At 36.1% G+C, this 21,451-nt stretch overlaps 1 protein-coding gene across 1 annotated transcript in view; it reads right to left on the bottom strand.

Moving 5' to 3' along the window:
* The window catches only part of LOC145279937 (uncharacterized), a 147,615-nt gene extending 131,163 nt beyond the window's left edge, over positions 1-16,452 (bottom strand). Inside the window, exon 1 of the mRNA XM_080131521.1 lies at positions 15,509-16,452. Coding sequence (XP_079987647.1) covers positions 15,509-15,590 — 82 coding nt within the window. The 5' untranslated portion in view covers positions 15,591-16,452. The remainder of the gene's footprint in view (positions 1-15,508) is intronic.
* Positions 16,453-21,451: the final 4,999 nt, after the last annotated feature.

Below are 21,451 nucleotides of genomic sequence, written 5' to 3'. Positions count from 1 at the left end.
TGAAGATTTCTTGATAAAACTATTTACAAAAAAAAAAAGATTACTTGAGTGCCATCAGCTTTAATCGAAACCAAAACCAAAACTTATGAAGAATTCTTAGTAAAATTATTTATTACAAGGAACGGAAGTCCATAACAATTAAAAGACATTCGCTCGAATGTTAAGTCTGACACACAAAATAAATAACACCCAAGCAATTAATATAATAATAATAATAATAATAATAATAATAATAATAATAATAATAATAAGCGTATAACGTGCAATGATGATCGAAAAGAGTTGAAGGGTACTTGATATAGAGGACGACTCCACAGCAAGCAATCACTGATAATGACTTGTGTAAGAACTCCTGTCATCAGCTAGGATAGAAACTAAGACATAGAACTACAACATTATTCGTTACCATTCAAACTAAGTCCATATGCATATGCATATGAAAAGTTTAAGAATTAACGTATAAATGTATATTTGCGCATGCGTAGAAAGTACATGTTTAATCGGCCTACGCCTGCCAAATCTTTTTTTTTTTCAACTGTGACTCTTTAGCAGCTCAAAACTAAATCGAATTTTTTCCACAGGTCTGATTTCCATATTCCCATATCAAGTTTAAAACAATTGACAGAGTAATTTGGTATATATATATATATATATATATATATATATATATATATATATATATATATATTAATTTTTATTTATTAGTATGTATATGTATGTATATTATTAATTTTTATTCAATAAACATTTGAATATTTTTTCGAATATCTATTAAATATTTTTACGTAAATAAAAAGTTATCCATGGATACGCGTGTTTCTGGATATCATCCGTCGTCAGCATGGCTACACTTTTAACAAGGCTCGAACTCGCAACAGCTCGACAAGTAGCTAGATGTCTTTATCAAATTTTATAAACGGTTTTTATCGCTTTTAAATACAAGATTATTGATTTATTATATATATATATATATATATATATATATATATACATATATATATATTATAATCACATTACTAAATATATATATATATATATATATGTATATATATATGTATATATATATATATATATATATATATATATATATATATATATATATATATATATATATATATATATATATACTTCGGAGGGCACTCGAAGATAAGAGTTAATGTGTGTATTGTAGTCATTGGGACAGTTGCGTGATAATCGTTTGTAGCAGTAATTTGGTATAATTCGATCATTTGTGAGGACGGTTGAATAAGAACTTGTGTACGTTGTAAAGATAATAATATTGAAGTCAGCTTCTTTGTTTTCCTTTTTTTTTATTACATTTTCACCCCAAACAAGGCACATTGCCACTCAGGTGTAGGGGGCTACTATCAGGGTCAGCAACTACTGGGGCACTATGTAGGGATTTGGGCAGCAAGATGTCGGTTCACGTTGCACTTGAACTTCTGCATGTCAGTACAGTTATGGAAGCAAGATCCTAGAATGGAATTCCAGAGTCTAGCGGTTCTGGGGAAGAAACGACTGGAGTAGAAAGATCTTTTACATCTAGGGATCTCTACTGTGTGGGGGTGGGATTTAGCTGCCTGTCGGGTTTGTCGAGGGTGTCTGCGTCGGGGGGGGCACAAGTGTCTGCAGTTCGTCAGAGCATTCACCATTAAAATACTTGTAGAACAAGCAGAGGGATGCAACGTTTCGTCGATGGGACAGAGGCTGAAGCTTAGATGCCAGTTCAGGGCCTATCAAGTTGGCAACTCTTTTTTTAACCTTGTCTAGGAGCGAGAGACTAGTAGTAGACGCATCAGCCCAGATGTGACAACAATACTCCATACATGGGCGAATGGTGGCCTTAAAGAGATACAGGATACTTTCAGGTGTCAGTAGTTTTCTAGCACGGTAGAGAGAGCCTACCTTTTTTGCAGCGGCCCTGGCAATGTTTTCAATATAATTGTTCCAGCTGATGTTTCCTGTGAACGTTAGGCCAAGCAGTTTGAAAGATGTACTCTCAGACAGGGAGTCACTGGCCATTGCTATTGGTGGCAGAGAAGGTTTCTTATAGTTTTTGAAGGAAACCAGTTTGGTCTTGGCAGCATTGAATGTGACCATCCATTTATGTCCCCATTCCACTACAGATTGGAGGTCATCCTATAGTGTTTTTGCCATTTCTTTAGATATGTGTTCATTTGTTTTCCTGTCATGCCTGTTATAGAGTGTAGTGTCATCAGCATATATACCCATCTCAGAGGCAGTTTTGTCGGGGAGGTCATTAATAAATATCAGGAACAATAGAGGTCCAAGAATAGACCCCTGAGGCACTCCCGCATTTATATCACACTGTTTAGATGTTCGACCGTCGAGGACAACCTGGATTTTTCACTTATCTAAGAAGGATTTAATTATGCTAAGTATTCTACCAGTGATACCGTATGATTTAATTTTCCTGAGGAGACCCTTGTGCCATACCCTGTCAAAAGCCTTAGATATATCTAGAGCTACCGCTCTGCCCTCCCCCGCTTTGTCCAGTGAATGGTATATACGTTCAGAGATTACAGTGAGGATGTCAGCTGTGGTCGAGGGAGAGCGGTAGAGAAAATAAAAGTAGCTAATGTTGTGTTGTATGTTTAGTCTAAAGCACATAAAGGCTTGATCGTCCGTTTCTAGGTTTGTTTCTCTAGTCAGGGGGAGAGTATTACGAATGTAGACCCCAAGTCCGTGCATATGTCTGTCAGAGTCCTTACGGCAGAGTGGGAGATAGCCAGGCATGTTAAAGTAGTTAGAGGGGATGGAGGAGTGTAGGTTAGTCTCGCTTAGTGCCAAGATATCCGAGGTATTTGTTAGGAGAAATGCTTCAACATCAGCTAAATTAGTTCTAAGCCCACGGATGTTAGTGAATGCAAGCCTCAAGGGAGGAGGCAAGTTGAATTTGTTTGTCCCTAGGCCTGGTTTTAGCTTATTTTTTTTATTTTAGTGTCATCATGTTTTAAAGAGTTTCAGTTAGGTGAGGGGGAGCTGAACAAGAGGTTATGCAGGATATCAGACATGCAACACAAGTAGACCAATTGGCTGACCTTTCTTCATCTAGGACTGTGGCCTCGGGAAAGCCCATCGGGGATGAGTGCAGGGTCCCTTTCCATGCGCGACATGGCACTACAAACAACCTGATATTATACAACTGTTGATGGAGCAGCCGCTCTAAGCGCTACCAAAGAGTTAGGGCTCCTGTACTACCAGTCGGAAACAGCAGCCAGGAACTGTCAATCCGGTACCCTCAGCCCATCAGAAGAAGATCACCCAATCTAATTGCATAGGCATGCGTGGTACTCAAGCACTCCCAAGTGCCCAGTTATGAGGGGTGGGATGTGTCGGGAGTGGGGGAACGGCATTCAATCCCCTAGACAAGAAACAAGATCTACCACTAAGTGTTTTGTCGATTCACCTGTGATAGTGTCTCTGCGCCTGACTAATAGGCAAAGAAGAAGCATGGAAGCCGGCGATAGACAGAGCCTATCTACGCCTTAAGCAATTTAGCAGACCAGCAAAACAGAGTTCCACATGCCGGCAGTTTTTGGAAAGAAGCTTTGTACATGGAATCCATATAGGCAACGATAGGAAGTGGAGGGATTGATAGTGATTTTAGGTAGACGAGTGTATTTTTGTGAAGGATTGCCGAGAAGAGATCATAGCTTGAAGCTCATCGAGCACTTGCCATGAAAATAGTGATAGAGCTGGGACAGGCTTGCAATGAGGCTGCAGTGAAGAGATAGGGACATCTCCTACTAGATTACGGAGTCTGTTTTGAATTCTGTCAATGCAGGATAGGTGCTTCAAGCAGCTCCTGACCATATCTGGCAACAGTATTGAATCCTCGAACGTACTTGGCTCTTATACAGGTAGAGAATTGCTTCAGTAGTTAGATATCTACTGGAGTGGTAGAATGCTTCAACAATTTTCCCAGCGACCTTGGCAACGGATTTTATGTATATGCCCCATTTCAGATCAAGAGTTAAGGTCAAACCAAGAAACTTTTTTTAAGCATGGAGTGTCCTCAAGGTGAAAGCCATTCTTTTCAATAGGGGCCAGATGCAGAGCGCTGATGATGGAAAGAAATAAACTTGGTTATCGATGCAATAAAATTAATCAGCCACCCTTTTCCCCATTGCGCCACGTGCTCCAGATCAGAGGAGAGAGAACCAAAAAGATCTTGGATGTTTCTCGTCTTAGAAGTGTTGCCATAGATAGTAGTGTCGTCTACGAATGATCTAAGAATGTGGTTTGGGAGATCATTGATGAAGATCAAGAAGAGCGTTGAGCTCAGGATAGAACCATGAGGGACGCTAGCATTAATACTGTGAGCTTCTGCTTTTTGCCCATCAACTACTACCCTTATAACCCTATCTGAGAGGAATGATTTAATAATCGAGAAAACATTTCCAGCTATTCCGTATCTGGAGATTTTCATTTCCAGCTATTCCGTATCTGGAGATTTTCTGTGGGAGACCTTTATGCTACACCCTATCGAAAGCCTTTGATATATCAAGAGCAACTGCCCAAGAAACGAAGCCCGCGTCGAGAGATTCACTGTGAGATATTACTGTTAGCACAATAACTGTAGACCTTGACGAGCGGAAAACATATTGTATGTCACTGAGGAGGTTGTTTCTGTTGAGGTGGTTGATCACTTTTCTGATTAACAATGATTCCAGTAGTTTACTTATGACGCACAGGAGACTGATTAATCTGTACTGAAAAGGAAATGACCGATCGCGTGAATTTTTAAATACGGGACAGACGGAAGAGGTTTCTAAAGGTTTTGAGAAGCATTTCTCCTTAAGACAACGTTTAAACAGCTTTGTAAGTATGGGAGCTAGTTCTGGTTGAAGCTTTTTGAGATCTATAATTCGAATGCCATCGGGGTCAGTTGTCTTACTGGGATCGTGATGTTTGATGCGCCTGGTAACATCACACACATTTGTATGTTGCATAATGTGTTTTCAGACGCAGGAGGAAATACGGAGTGTAGGCGGCTCTGATCGTATACGATAAAATTTGCTGCAAAGTTCTTGGCAAAGAGTTTGTCTTTGTCGGATGCTACGGTCCATTCATGATGGTTTGGATGAAGGACACGTTTCGGTTCAGGATCCTGTTTGTTATTCGCCAAATTTTATGCTCAGCTACTTTAGACATGAACAGCTACTTTAGACATGACCGACTTTCTTACATTCTTTATTTTTTCTTACAGTAGTTGTTGGTAGTTCTAAAGTCTTTAGTCTCGGTACATCTTTTTCACTAAAAGTAGTGGAAATAATGGTTTCTGTGTGCAATGGCAGCGACACATTCTGAAGAGAACCTGACTGTTGGATTTTTGCTGAAATTTCTTGGAGAGTATGAAGCGATCTATACCGAGAATTAACCATTCAGTCAAGTCTGATACTATAGAGGACACGCTCATTTTAAACATAGAGCGAAGAGGAATATCTGATATAAATAAAGTTATCCCAATCAGTCATAGAGTATCAACACACTGTACGATGGAGAGGTACATCTGGGGATTTATTACATTTTGTTTTTAATTTAACTGAGATAACCGAGTGGTCGGAAGCTCCCAGTGGTGATAGAACAGAGGGTGAGCATAGCTCTGGGAAAATTGTAAAAAAAAAAAAGGTCTAAGAGACTTGCATACTGGTCGTCAGTGTCGGGCACGCGGGTGGGTTCGTGAATAATCTGAGTTAGGTCATAGGCGATGAAGAAATCATGACAGTACCCCCCCCCCCTTATCATACGTTTTGTTTGAGTGGTCTAGCCATTCAATATTGTGAACATGGAAGTCACCATAGACGTGAATGTTAGCCGAAAGGTGAGCAGACAAGATATGGTCAATTTTCTCAGAGATGCTCTTATGAATAGTAACTCTGCTGTTGATAGAGGGCAAATATGTGGTGTTGTTGGCGAGTGCCACTCGGAAGCACATATGGGGTAAATTTGGATCTTCTCACTATTACATGGTAGCCATCTCTAATGTAGGCACATATTCCATGCCCATGGAGATCTTGGATGCCAGATTTGGATGTAAAGTTAGACTATCCTTTGATCGCGAAGTCATCTAGGGAAACAATCCGTTCAATGTCGGTTTTACACAGGAAAAATAGGTCTGGTTTTATCGCCTGTAATTGGATTTCAACTTCTGGAAGGTTGGAACGTATAGAGTGGGAGGCAGATAGATAGATAGAGAGAGGGGGTTGTTTCTACTCATTATAGGGACATATGCTTTCATGATATACAAAATATCACTGATTCTAAGGAGGAAGTTTCCTCAGCGTATGAAAATTCTCCAATCAAACTGAAAGATCGAAATGCAAGCAACATGATTGTAGATATTTGATTTCGATTCATAATTTTCAAAGGTAAATATTATTTAACCATATCTACGCATATAAAGGTTCTTGTAATATATTTATGACCGTTGCTACCTCTCTTGTTTACGGTGTTCCTATTAAATCGATAAAAACGTACTTCAAAGTTAATATATAACTTATAATTATTTTTCACCAACCGCAATTTTCGAATTACACTCGTACACACACACGTGCGTGTTTGTGTGTAAGTGCGTGTGTGTGTGTATATGTGTGCTTGAGAGAGAGAGAGAGAGAGAGAGTGTGTGTGTGTGTGTGTGTGTGTGTGTGTGTGTGTGTGTGTGTGTGTGTGTGTGTGTGTGTGTGTGTGCGCGTGTTTTTCCCGATTCCGATACAATTATCGATTCCGTACTAAATTCCCGATTCCGATTCCGATTCTTTAGAAATCTCTAATCGGCTATAAAAGTGTTATTTTGTCCCGATTACTGTACAAATGCGCCATAAAAACACACTTGTGAGGAGTTGAGCTAGTGATTTTAATCTCACTCGATGTTTAAATCAATGAATATTTATTATTACTACGAGCAGTGGAAGATGTTTTTTTTTTTTTAACTAAAAGCAAATAAAAAAGATGATTTAATGGAATCGGTTTTTGCATTAGAAAATAGGCTCAAATTTTTCAGATTCCGATACCGATTCCGATACCCCAAAAAGCTCCGATTTTTCGGATTCCCGATTCCGATTCTTATTAATCGTCAACACTTGTGTATATATATATATATATATATATATATATATATATATATATATATATATATATATATATATAGCTATTTACGAATGCATGTTTCGTCTTTACCGCAGTTCACACATACACGCATACATATATATATACGCGCGCGTGTGTGTGTGTGATAAAATTTTAACCCTAGATTAGTCTTATAATCTTCAAAAAGCCTGCACATTTACATGTAGTTTTCTCTCATAGAACCAAAGATAAAAGCATTTCAAAATTCAATTCAATATATGTATATGTGTGAGCCCAGAAAATTTAGTAGAGAGGATGAACATTCTTTTATTGTTTAAATTACTCGTAGTGTTATAAAAGATGCTGGAAGTCCTCCCCATTCACATTCATGTATTTCTGGACACGTTTAACGTTCGCAGATACTACCTGTGGATCTTCTCTGGTGATTCTCCTGGCAGCGTTTGTAACGTTCTCCTTTAGTTGGTCTAGATTGTGAGGATTATTTGCATAAACTTTTTGTTTTAAAGTCCCCAAAGATAAAAATCACATGATGACAAGTCCGAGAAACATAGTGGTCATAACCCTTAGCTTATTGTTCTCTCTTCCATAAACATGTCATGAACTCGCGTCAGTGATCTGTGTGACGTGTGGCATATAGCGCCATCTTTTTGGTAAAAGAATTGTATTTTGTCTTGTGGTGTCAGTTGGCTATTAAGAGAAAATTAGAGAGATCTGGCACTTATAAGTGGGCCACCTTGTAGTTTTTATTATTTACTAGCCTGGGTGTCAGGCGTTGCCCGGATGTTTGGAGGTGTGTGTTGAGCATAAAAAAAAATAGTGGTAGTAGGCAGGCTCCAACTCGTGACGCGAAGGTGTAAAAAAGTGAAAGAAAATCTGTCGTCTTACCGCTACTTATGGACCCGACCGGAAGTTTAGAACGTTAAAATTAGTCAAAGTTAATCCAACCGATACAATGACTTGCAAAAATGGTTCGCAAAAGTCGACCTCTCCTTGCAAAAACTGCCCAGTTGAGGGTAAAGGAATTAATGTTTATTGGCAATTTTTTTTATATTTGTCGTCCGAGATGTCGAGCTTCCAAATGATACCAATCTCATGAAAATCCGTCGCCTCTGTTGAAAGTTTTAGGCAGATATACATACATACATACATACATGCATACATACATACATACATACATACATACATACATACATACATACATACATATATTTAAACAGACAGGTGAGATTTATATCATAGATTTGCGAATAAATAAATCAAAGAGTAATAGTTGTTTTGTTCTTGATGTCAGAAGGAGGGAGAGAAATCCTTCAAAACAGAGGTAATTTTTATTTATTTATTTATTTATTTATTTATTTTTGTCTAAATCTAGCGTGTTCTTTGGGGTAGTAAAGAGGTGAAAATGGCCGTGGGCCTAACTTTTCCCTGGTGAGAAAGCAAGTAAATGATGACGCTGGAGCACGTGGATAATGAGAGGCGGGGGGCTCAGTAGTGACTGGAGTTCCTGGCGGATCAATCCAAGGGAGAGAATGCTTCAGGGCGAGATACGTGCCGCAAATGAATAGAATATGACAGAAAATGAAATGACATCGCTATAAAACAAACAACAAAGCATTCATTACATGAAACGCTAATATTCTGCGAAAAGTGCTCTCTAGCTGAGGTTGGAGGAAGATGTAAAGCGACCATACTTTAAAATGTAGAGTTGTAGTGCATCCCCAGCCATTCTGTTTTCGTTTGAGATAGCTGAACTCATGTATCCGTCAAGCTTGATGAAGTGAGTTGAGCGTTTTATCCCCATTCATATGTTTATGGTTTTTAAGCAGTTTACTGAGAGAAAGGCAGATTTTCCTTCGTTCCTTTTATCTTTCTGTTAAACTCGGCAATTTTTCTGTTAAACTCGGGAATCTTTCTATTAAACTCGGGAATCTTTCTGTCGAACTCAGCAATCATCATGGGATTTTGAATAGAACTCTTTATTAAATCCTATGGGTAGTATGACCTCGTTCCATCAGCCAGAAGTCCAAAATAATTCACAACTTTAAGAAAACAGTAGTCCAAATGATCCAAATAATACAAGTTGCTTTTAATAATAATAAAAGAAAACGTGCAAAGATTTGATAACGTTCATTGTTTTTTGTTTTTTTAATTAATCTTTAAGGCTACCATAATTTCACGTAAATTTAAGGCTACTAAATTAAATTTCACGTAAATTTACTGGAATATAACAATGATGATGATGATGATGATGATGATGATGATGATGATGAGCTATGTCTTCCTGTAACTGGGTGGTAATCGGTGCAGAGAGATGTTTTTTAACCTCCAACTTCAAATGTACTGACTGCATTTTATGAGAGGGGGGGTAAACGAACTATGTTTTAGATGTCAGACAAGATAATTTCTTTGGTCCTTTATCTAGGAGCAAAGTGTAGTATCTACGCTTAATCTTTTCTATCTTCCACAGAATTTGAACCAAATTATTATTTTTGTTTTGTTTGTTTGTTTGTTTGTTTGTTTGTTTGTTTGTCTCTTACTCCAACCTCACTCTATCCCAAGTTTTACGTTTACTTCGACAAAGTTCGATTAAAATTCCGTAGAAGCGTCAGGAATTTTTTCTAGAGGCAATTTCTAATTTTTGTCCTTATCCAGAGTGACCCTTTGCAGGGAGTTGAATTATCCCCCACATTAAAAACCGATCTTGCGTTCAACTCTGACCTCGTGGGAAGCAAATACATGGAGAAGATTCCTCTCTCAATTCTGTTCGTGTCATTAATACCCATTATTATACGACTATGATCGCGTGGAAACACCAGTCCTTATCATTATAACCGAAGATAAGCCATGTTGAGCGTCGCTAGTTCTAGATGGGTAACTATTTTGAGAATAGCAGATGCTGAAACGACAAAGCCTTTACGAGATCTTTCTTACAAAAAAGGAAAAAGGATTAACATCACCAAACCGATTATGGGCTTACAACTAAAAATAGAGTTTATCCTCTATATATAATGTCTATTGAGAAACCATGGATTTACAGTGCACAGCGTAATTTTTTTTTTTTTTTTTTAACTAGGCATGTCTAAGCGTTGAAGATGGATAATGTTTTAGCGATCATTATACAACGGACGTATAAGGAAATAACTGATTTTTTTTTTATTGATCTGCCTACTCTCCATTGAGTAGCATATTTTATTTTATTTTATTTTATGGCTATAAAAAATAGCAAAGCTACCCGGCGGTGTCCGGGGTCATTAAAAAAAATAGAAGAGGTTAAAAAGCATGTGCAACATTTTTATATTAAATCTCTCCCTCTCTATCCATCTGTCTCTCTTCTTTTTCCTCTTTTTTCTACATACCTCTCCTCCACCACTTTTTCACCTCAACCCAGCCCATTCCTCTCGATTAAATAATAATAATAATAACAATAATAATAATAATAATAATAATAATAATAATAATAATAATAATAGTTATTATTATTATTATTATTATTATTATTATTATTTACAATGCCTCCCCCCACGGGACAGAGTTAGATACCAGGGTCGTTTGTTTTTTTAATGTGGTGAAAAGAAACAAAAAAATCAAAATTGTTTCAGTCGTGAAGAATTTCTCCTCCACTAACAGAGAACAAGAAATTGAAGTGTAGCATCTTAAGAACAGATACTACACTTTAATCTTGGCTTATTGGCTCACAAGGAGCTTTCACACATGTCATAAAGGATCTCTCCTTGAAAACAGCCTGTGGTGTTCTCTGGAAGCTGAATGACAACAAGTCTCCCCAGTTTTCCGGTGCCCTCCACCTCTTCTGATAACATTTGCACATGAATTGCATTATCGCAACAGCCGCCTACCATCAGTCTCTCGTTAGCAGCGGCAATTGGTCTCCACTGAAATTTGAGTGGCAATAAGCCTCCCAAAGGTCTCAGTTCTCTTCGCATTTGTCCAGCGGAGGTCTGGTTAGTGCTCTCTCCGCGGTCTTTCCATCCTCCTTGACCCTTCTCGGCTATTTGGCATCATTCTTTTGTGGGGGGGGTGATTGGGTAGTGGGGTAGGAGATGGGGGGATAGAGAACATAGATATGTGCCTTCAATATTCTTGGTTCCATGTAAGGCTTCTTCTTCATGCGTTGTCTTTGCAGCAGTTCGTTATTATTATTATTATTATTATTATTATTATTATTATTATTATTATTATTATTATTGTCACATTTTGTATCTGGCTGTTGTTATTGCCAATCCTATGCCGATGCTGATAGGCAGATAATAAATGAATACCGGCATCTTTCCTCAGTCTTCAGCACTTTTCGCAAGATTCTAGTGGTTCCCAACAAGGCAGTTTTCTGAAGTACTCCAACATTGTAATGGATCCTAATTTTCTCATTATTATTATTATTATTATTATTATTATTATTATTATTATTATTATTATTATAAGAATAGACACGACCCGGTAAGGGAGGCAATAAACTAGGAACTGTGCAAACAACTGCATTTTGAACATAGAAACAAATGACACAAACGCAAACCGGTAACAGTATTTGAAAACGGAAATCATAAAATCTTATAGGACATGAGGATGCAAACGGACAAACCCATACAAACAAGGGGACAAGATGTCATCGAAATTAATAAGAAAGAAAATCCCCTCTGCCAAATCGTAGATTTCGCTGTCCCAGCAAACCACAGGGTGAACACCAAGAGGGCGGAAAAACGCAACAAATACACGCAACTTGCCAGAGAGCTGAAAAGGTTATGGAACACAAAGAAAGTCAAGATAGCACCAATAATCGTAATATGGAAAACTTCGAAAAAAGAATGGGAGAAATTGGAGTCAGGAGGAAGGCAGAGAAAATACAATTAATAGCAGTAAAGAAAACGACTGAAATCTTAAGTAAACCCCTAGAATGTAGAAACCAACCCATATAAACTACGAGCACTTGTCAGCAACTTAAAAAGAAATAAAACAAAACCAAAACACGTCCACGGAGAACTAAGAAAACCGAGAAAAAAAAACATAAAATAAGTTCATCCCCCACCCCTAAAATAAAATAAAAGTATAGTATCGACATAGATTGGCACCACATCAAATGGAGAAAAGTCATGGAGGAGGAAGGAACCAAGGGGGAGAGCACTAATCGGGCCTCCACTGGAAGAGTGCGATGGGAACTGGCACCTTAGATTACCATTCAAATTATAAAGTCAAAGACCAGCGAGAAATCAATAACCAACGGCTGTTTCGATAACGCAAAATTATTTCCAAAGTTTTCGAAAGAAGTGGAGAGTACTTGAGATTTCTATCACTCAGACTACAGGGAACACCACATGTTGTTGTCGATGAGTTATCACCGATAGGCATTTCTTCTAAAGATACTTCTTTAGAAGTATCTATTAGATACTTCATTTCTAAAGATACTTCTTTATATAATTTATAACAATGGAAATGGCTGAAAAACTGACCACTCGCCCGAATGAAACCTAGCCCTAGTGAATAGTTATTTTTAATTTCAGATATTATTCATTCAAAGCAACGCTGATTAAGAATATACCAACTTTGCGGGTGTTTGTTTTGTAGTTTTGTTGGGTATTTTTGTTTTGTTGGGTATTTTTGTTTTTTTTTGTTTTTGTTTTTTGTTTAGTTTTTTTTTTTTTACTTTTAACTCGACATGCACAAACACATACAATTGCTCTATATAACAGAGAATGCTTTCTTTGGTAATAATGTCGTTTTTCGACACGTGTAATTTTACCTGAAAAACGATAAACAGCAGCTTAAAAAATGTATATATATTTTTTTACGATTATGACATGCTGAACTTATTGGCGTTAAATTAATTAGATAGATTAAATAGAAGAAAAAAAAACACCTTTGAAATTATTAAATTAGCCGACATACTAACATATTTCTAAGATGGGGCGCTAGTCGATATAAAACATGGAATGAAAAATAAGTAAGACGAAAACAAGTGCAGTTTTTTTTTTATGAATTGTATAAATATAATTTGTTTAAAACAAAAAAAATTGTTTTAATTTGTTTTGAATAAATTATTTTTATATAACTCATTAAAGACTGTACTTCTTTTCGTTTGAGATCTTTTCCGTTCCCATTTTTATATCGACTACCATCCATGTTGAATTTGTGCCAGTATATCGGCTGGTTTATTAATTTAAATTTTGTTTTCTTGGCCTTCGGGACAAGATCACAGTGTGGTATATGTTCTGATACTACACTTCGCCTTTTTCTGTCCTCGGTCGACAGAGGAGAGGTCCTTCATGACCGAGACAATTTTTATTGTTGTTCTTATCCAGAATACCCCTTTTGGGGGGAGCTGGATTTCTCCCAAATTCAAAACTGACCTTGTGTCCAACTCTGCTCTCGTGGGGAGGCAAGTAAATAGGAGCAATGCTAACGTGATTTTAAACACATATGTTCAGCTTATAATTTTATAAAATATATAATTTTGAGCTACTGCATATTGTCTTTACAATCAAGTTACATGTGTCGGGAAACGATTTAGCATTTTTTCTTTTTTTTTTTCTTTTTCTTTTTTGTTGTTGTTGTTGTTGTTGTTGTTGTTGTTGTTGTTGTTGTTTTCAACTAGGGAGTCACTTTTTATCAAAGGTCCATATATCCCACTGGAAATTACCAGTTAGCGATGCGCAAAAATTGATAAGACTATAAACGAGGGTTGAGATTTATTTTATAAGTAGCTAACTAAACAAGATGTTCAGCTTTTTATATATATATATATATATATATATATATATATATATATATATATATATATATATATATATTTTTTTTTTTTTTTTTTTTTTTTTTTTTGAGCGGTCTTTAGCCAGAAAAGACGAAAACCTGGAAGGGTTTCTTACGTTATTAAATTAATATAGCACAATGAAGACAACTCTAATACTTGTTTAGTGAGTGTTTCAAACATTTTGATACGAAGATTTTGTGTTCAATCCCTATGGCACTTCGATGATTTCAAAAGAAAAAAGAGTGATGAAGAAATATCAACGCCAAAATGAGATTGAGGTGGGGGTCGTTATTCCCCATTGAACATACATTGTAAAATCGAAATTAAATTTCTTTATACATACAAATATTATTGGCTGCATATGTGTATACATGTTTCAGCTGCGATCTCTTTCGAAAACCTGCTTCCTCGGCCGTTCAGTATGTATGTATGTATGTATGTATGTATGTATGTATGTATATTTGGGGTGGAGTGGAGAGGGCTCCCGTAATCCGTGGTGAAGGCAACCTTTCTAGGAGAAGCAAATCTCTGATTTTAAAAAAAAACATAAAGCGGGAGACCAATACCCGCATTAAGCTGGTCTGCAGTTTAATTTGTTGCTGGCTATCTTGCTCTTGCTTGTTGCTGGATCTCAACATTTTGAACCGAGAGAGAGAGACTTAGCTGTCGTACAAAGCTAAGACTCTGTAACATCATCTTTGTATAGATACTCCTTAAGGCATTTGGGCTCATGGATTTTAAATGTCTGAGGGAGTGGCACTCGTCTGACAAGACGTTGCAATCATCATATGTATATATATATATATGTGTGTGTGTGTGTGTGTGTGTGTGTGTGTGTGTGTGTGTGTGTGTGTGTGTGTGTGTGTGTTAATAGGAGCAAACTTCGCAAGTAAAAAAAAAGATTAATAAAAAAAAACTTTTCACATTCGACTGTTTACAATAGTGAGCTAACCAGAAAAAATAGATATTTATCTATACGCATTTTTTTTTCCTTTAAGGAAAAAGCCTATCTTTGAAACTCCATGGAATAAAGAACCTTTCACCTTTACTTCGTATTCCTTGTTTCGAATAAAATACTGTAAATCCAATTCTACAATATCTTGACTTTATGTATATATAAATATATATATATATATATATATATATATATATATATGCGCGTGTGTGTGTGTGTGTGTGTGTGTGTGTGTGTGTGTGTGTGTGTGTGTGTGTAAAGAATTTTATTACGTTGGAATATCATTCCCAATTTTTAATATATATATACATATATATATATATATTAATGTGTGTGTGTGTGTGTGTGTGTGTGTGTGTGTGTGTGTGTGTGGCGTGTATCTGTGTGTATGTGTGTATGTGTGTGTGATCTGAAAATGTGTTGTCTCAATCGATGATATCCCAATAAAAAAAATCTCAGTGGTTAATTAATAACAACAATTTTCGATTAGAGAGGACACCGGAACAGTATACCTCCGCAAATATTTTGTTAAAGATGTTGAATGGATCAACATTAACACAGTCTGGCATGCATTTAAAATTCAATATGTAAGCACAATGAACGGAGTGGGGGGATGTAAAAGGTTGTTGTTTATTTGGGGTTTCCTTTGTCGGGGTGGGGGGAATAAAATTTAAATATATTACCTGCTGTTCCATCTGTTAGTAGATAGTCCCATAACGTAATCAGTACAGAGAGTATAGTTAAAATATAACCCAAACGAGTCATTATATATATGTATATGTATGTCAAATTTTTTTTTTTCCGGGTTGCAGTTGTGTCTGAAATATACCGCGAAGGAATACTTGCCGACTACACTAAAAAGAAGCTGCGTGGCTGCTAGACGTTCAAAGGCGTATCCTTGCTTGTGTTCGAATTTGAACACGTACGCTTCGATAATGACAATGAATTCCTGAAATAAAAGAATGCAAGAGGTCTTTTATATATTTTTTTTTTCAACACTGTGCGTTCATTCGAATCTCAAAAAATAAAAATAAAATGACATGTCGATGCGCACTCGTTAAAGGTATGTAGTCCCAGCCATCGCGGGCAAAGGAAAGCAATGTGTCGGCTTTTTTATTTTTTTTTTTTTAACGCGCGGATTTCGTTGTAAAAGAAAAATAATTCATATTGCAGTATTTCAAGCGGACATTGAGAAATGATATTATCCCTGGCGCACTTGTTCTGCGGCGTATTGTTCTGCTGTAACAAACAAAAAAAAAATAAATAAAATTCCCGGGTTGTTATTTTTAAATCAGAAGAATTGATAGGTATGAAATGTGATGTAGATAAAATAAACTGGATGTGTATTTTGGTGTTAATATAATCGTTTGCTTGTTAGCAAGTGTGTCCGTTTTCTTTTCTTCTTTTTTTTTTTTTTTTTTTCTTTGGCGTAAAATGGAAATAAAAAAAAAAGAGTGATGTACAATGGAAGTAGCGAAGAAAAATATGACTGTCGTCCAGTCACAACAACATGGTGCGCGTTGGTTGGTCAGCTCTACTGTCGTAATCGTCCTGTCACACAAAACGCTTGCTTTTTCTTCGTATTCTTTGAGACATGTCTACATGCCACCATCTCTCTCTCTCTCTCTCTCTCTCTCTCTCTCTCTCTCTCTCTCTCTCTCTCTCTCTCTCTCTCTCTCGTTTCCTGTTACTGTTATACTACACGCGCTTGGCTAGTCGCAGGCTTGCTCAAGTCGTGCACGCATATGATCTATTCCAACGCACGCACGCTCTCTCTCTCTCTCTCTCTCTCTCTCTCTCTCTCTCTCTATCTATCTATCTATCTATCTATCTATAATTATATATATATATATATATATATATATTTTCCTCTCTCTCTCTCTCTCTCTCTCTCTATCTGTCTATCTATCTATTATCTATCTATAATTATATATATATATATCTTCCCCCCTCTCTCTCTCTCTCTCTCTCTCTCTACCTATCTATCTATCTATAATTATATATCTTCCTCTCTCTCTCTCTCTCTCTCTCTCTCTCTCTCTCTCTCTCTCTCTCTATCTATCTATCTATAATTATATGTATATATATCTTCCCCTCTCTCTCTCTTTCTCTCGTTCTCTCTCTCCCTCCCTCCCTCCCTCATTCATTATTTATATTTTCTCCGTTGGAAACAACATCTTATTCCGCTTGGCAGTTTCATATATGAAGAAGATATAATTTATACCGAAACGTCATATTCGCAAGATTTTGTCCGATTTATTACACATATTTGTACATTTCTGTGTAAGATATATGTATACTCGTGTATATAATATGTATACGCATGTGTGCATAATAAACATATATATACATTGTGTAAATACTATATACGTATATATGTATAAGCGTGTGTATAATATAAGTATATATGTGCGTGCATAATATATGCAAATGTTTACATATATACATATATACATATATAATGCATATGTGTGTGGTTAATATATATATATATATATATATGTATGTATGTATATTTGTGTGTGTGTAAAATATATGTAGATGTATGTATACAATTTATGTATATATAAATGAGTGTGTATGCGTGTATATTTTTGTGTGTATACTATATATGATATATGCGTATGTGATACACACATACACATAGTTTAAAAATAAACTAAGATGAACGTGCAAAATGTATAACGATTTTTTCACTTTTGACCCATTTTTGACCCTTAAAAACAATTTTAAACGGTTAAAGATCCTTTGTCAAGTGTTAAGACATTATGTTGAACAAAGATGGCGGTAGTAAATCAAATCTGCGAAGAATCAATGCAGTCACGATCTCGAGTGTTAAGTAATTCTTAATAACAAAGATAGCGGCGAAGAATCAATGCAATCAAGATCTCGAGTGTTAAATAATTCTTAATAACAAAAATGGCGGCGAAGAATCAATGCAGTCACGATCTCAAGTGTTGAGTAATTTTTAATAACAGAGATAGCATCGAAAGAACCAATGCAGTCATGATTTCGAGTGTTGAGTAATTCTTAATAAAAAAGATGGCGACAAAGAATCAATGAAGTCACGATTCAGTCGTTTCAAAACGAAGGTTGACAGCGAACTGAATTGAATCCAAATTTCGATATTTTTATAATAAAGGCTTTCGATTGGTTGTTTGTCCTAACTGGGCAGGAGCTGCTAAAAACAGCCTATCCTGCCTTGACAGAGTACAAAATAGACTTCGTGGCTTAGTGGGGGATGCCCTTTTCTCTACCCTGCAACCTCTCTCCCACAGAAGAGACGTTGCGAGCCTGTCCTTGTTTTATCGTTATTTCCATGGCAGGTGCTCGTCTGAACTCCAATCTCTGGTCCCCTCTGGCCAATCTTTCACGAAAAACACCCGTCTGGCTGAATCCACTGTGAAAAATTTCCCCCACTCTATATCTGTGCCTAAATCAAAACGCGGATTCCATGAACAAGGCTTCTTTCTTAGAACTGCACGCCTGTGGAACTCTGTTCCGTCTGCCTGCTCCCCTCCGGACTACAACTTGGATGTCTTCAAGTCCAATGTTAACAAATTCCTAATGAACCGCCCCCTTAAGTAAACACTTGAGCAAATCTCCTCACTAACGTAATGTACTTGCAATAACCCTTATCCCTGAGTGGCTTCCGGGCCTTGATAAGTGGTGATCACTGTGTAAAAAAAAAAAAAAAAAAAAAAAAAAAAACTGTAAGTTTTAAGTAAGATCGTCGAAATCATTAGGGTCATACCCTCATTAGAAATCAGAAATATTTTAACACTCGTAAAAGAACGGCCTGTGAAAAAAATCTAATCATTTGAGGCCCCTGCCGCTAGTCTGAGACTTTTAGTTTCGAAGATAGATGAGGATGACGCTGAGATTCGGCACCACATCCATTGGCTTTTCCTGGATAATCTTATTCAAACGATATCAATTTCAGCAAAATGCGATATATTTGAAGTTTTAAGGCAGCTTTTTGTCCTCACCTCCCTTCGGGCTCTATTCAAGATTCAGGAGAAACTTCTATTGTCTCCCACGGTGAATTTTACATAAGAATGTACTTTTAGATTTTATGTCGATTCCATAACCCTTTTTTTTTCTATAAAGAACACACAAACATCACACACATTCATGCTCGCAGACTGTGTAAAGAGACTATATTAAACAGGGTTTTTTTTTTTTTTAAACTTTCTTTGACCAACAACTAGTCAAAAGACAATCGTCGTTGGTTAACATTGAAATAAGAAAGGAAATAATTAGCACGAGAAAAGAGTAAAATGAAGAGCAGTGTAAAAATATCAATGAACGTGTAGACCCACTATATAAACGTTTAAAATAACATTTATTGATTTAATCGATGAAAAGACGTTTAAGAGACATAATTGGGCAAAAAGCGAGGGAATAAAAAAATCGACAACATTAAATTTCCCCGAAGATGATTGTATAAAACCTTTTTACGTATAAAGCGACTGGTTCAATAATGTTCACTTTTTTTAGGAATATATATATATATATATATATATATATATATATATATATATATATATATATATATATATATATATATAAATATATATAAAAATATATATATAAATATATATATATTTTTATATATATATATATTTATATATATATATATTATATATATATATATATATTTATATAATAATATATATATATTTATATATAGTTAAATGGAATTGTAAAAGGCGGTACAATGCAGAAGTAACGGAAAGACACAAGCTGAAGCAGGTGAGAAATTTATTAATACAACTTATAAATACATGTGTACATATTCATATTTCATATACGCAGTATATTTATATTTGCACAGTGGTTACCTGAGAAAGTCGGTCTGGTGGTATGTCCGTGTGATATAATATTTCGAGAAAGATCTCTTCGTCAGATATTTACTTGACTTTGAAAAACGTGTTGTTCGTTTTATTTTTTTATTACCGTTTTTTTCTGTTCAGTTACATTTTTGTTTCAGCTACGCGACCGTTTTTCTGTAAAGTCTGAGGAGGCTACATAACGGCCAAAAAACGGTCGCGTAGCTGAAACAAAAATGTAACTGAACAGAAAAAAACGGTAATGAAAAATAAAACACATATTTGCTCTACAACAGTATTGAGCACTTTCTTCAGGTTTTTACTAATTACCATTTCTACTATATACATATATGTATATATATATATATATATATATATATATATATATATAGTCATCCGCATACAGTACTGTTTCGTTGCATCACAACTCATCAGTGAGGCTAGACATACGCTTTTCCATCCACATCGAACCTACAACCGTCGTATTGACAGTCGGCAGCTCTCACTATCGGACCACGAATCCGTGCCGTAAATATCTCTTCTCGAGTGTGTATTAAATGCGCACCCGCTCGTCACAACAGTGCTCTAATCATAAGTTTATTTACAAACAAACTAATATTGAGCTTCGCTTAATAGCTTAAATACACCTCGGGGGAAAATATATTTACAAAGTGCTCAACCCAAAGAGGGGGGCTTTAATTGTCATTCACATACAGTACTGTTTCGTTGTATTACAACTCATCAGTGCGTCTAGACATACACCTTCCCCAGCCGTGGAACCTACAACCGTCGCATATATATATATATATATATATATATATATATATATATATATATATATATAATATGAATATGCACCCATTATCAAAAACGAAGGAATTAAAATTAACCGTCGCAAGTGTTCCCAAATAATATTTATCTGAACGAATATATACGATAGCTTTTTTTTAATAATATACCATAATGTTTAAAGTACTCAGTGGAGGACGGGGGATTTAAACACTCCGTTTTATACTCATTGACACAACAAGCATTGCTTGGTGATAGATATGATTCTAAGATCTAAAAACACGAGCGACACAAAGAACCCAACCTTTTCAGACGGATCTACGATGGAACGTGTTACTTAATCCGCATTTCCGAGTATAGACTGGTGCTCCCTATACAATTAGTGTTGCACTAGAATTTAAATTCGAAAACAAAAATTTCTAATTTTGATATGTGAGAAACTGGAAAACGATGAAAAAAAAACAGACTCCATAACAAAAACAAACGCAAAGAAACAGAAAATAAAAACAGTGGTGAATTAGAACAGGCGACTCGAAGATCAAAGCAAACAGGGTCGAATAAAAAAAAGAGTGCATAAAATCTTTTTATCTGATACTCTTTCCTGCCGACTACGATTCGCTTGTTCTTCTGGTCCATCAATATACTTTTTGATCTGTTTAACGAGTTCCCGACTAATTCCGCCAATCCACGACAGCTTGAAGGACACTTTGAAAGCGCGAAAGATATTGGAGATCAAAATTTTATAACGTTTTGTGGGTGCAATCAAAGATTAAGTAATCAGGATAACGATTACTAATGACTATTTCCCTGATGTTAACCAGTTATGAGATCATTCTATTCGAAGAGCAAATCATGACTGGTCGGTACACCAAAGTAGAAATAACTCTCTGGTAGACGTGATGTTTCAGGGCCTGAATCGAGTGATGGAAATAGTCAAACTTACCTTATCGCCGCCATAAAACTCTTAGACTCTGGCTGGGATGCAAAACCTAGATGGAAGTGCAT

This window comes from Euprymna scolopes, chromosome 7 (genome assembly GCF_053919585.1).
Source record: "Euprymna scolopes isolate OS-2025 chromosome 7, ASM5391958v1, whole genome shotgun sequence".
Taxonomy (NCBI): Eukaryota; Metazoa; Mollusca; class Cephalopoda; order Sepiida; family Sepiolidae; genus Euprymna; species Euprymna scolopes.
The sequence above is the reverse complement of the archived record's forward strand: the minus strand, read 5'-3'. Positions and strand labels throughout refer to the sequence as shown.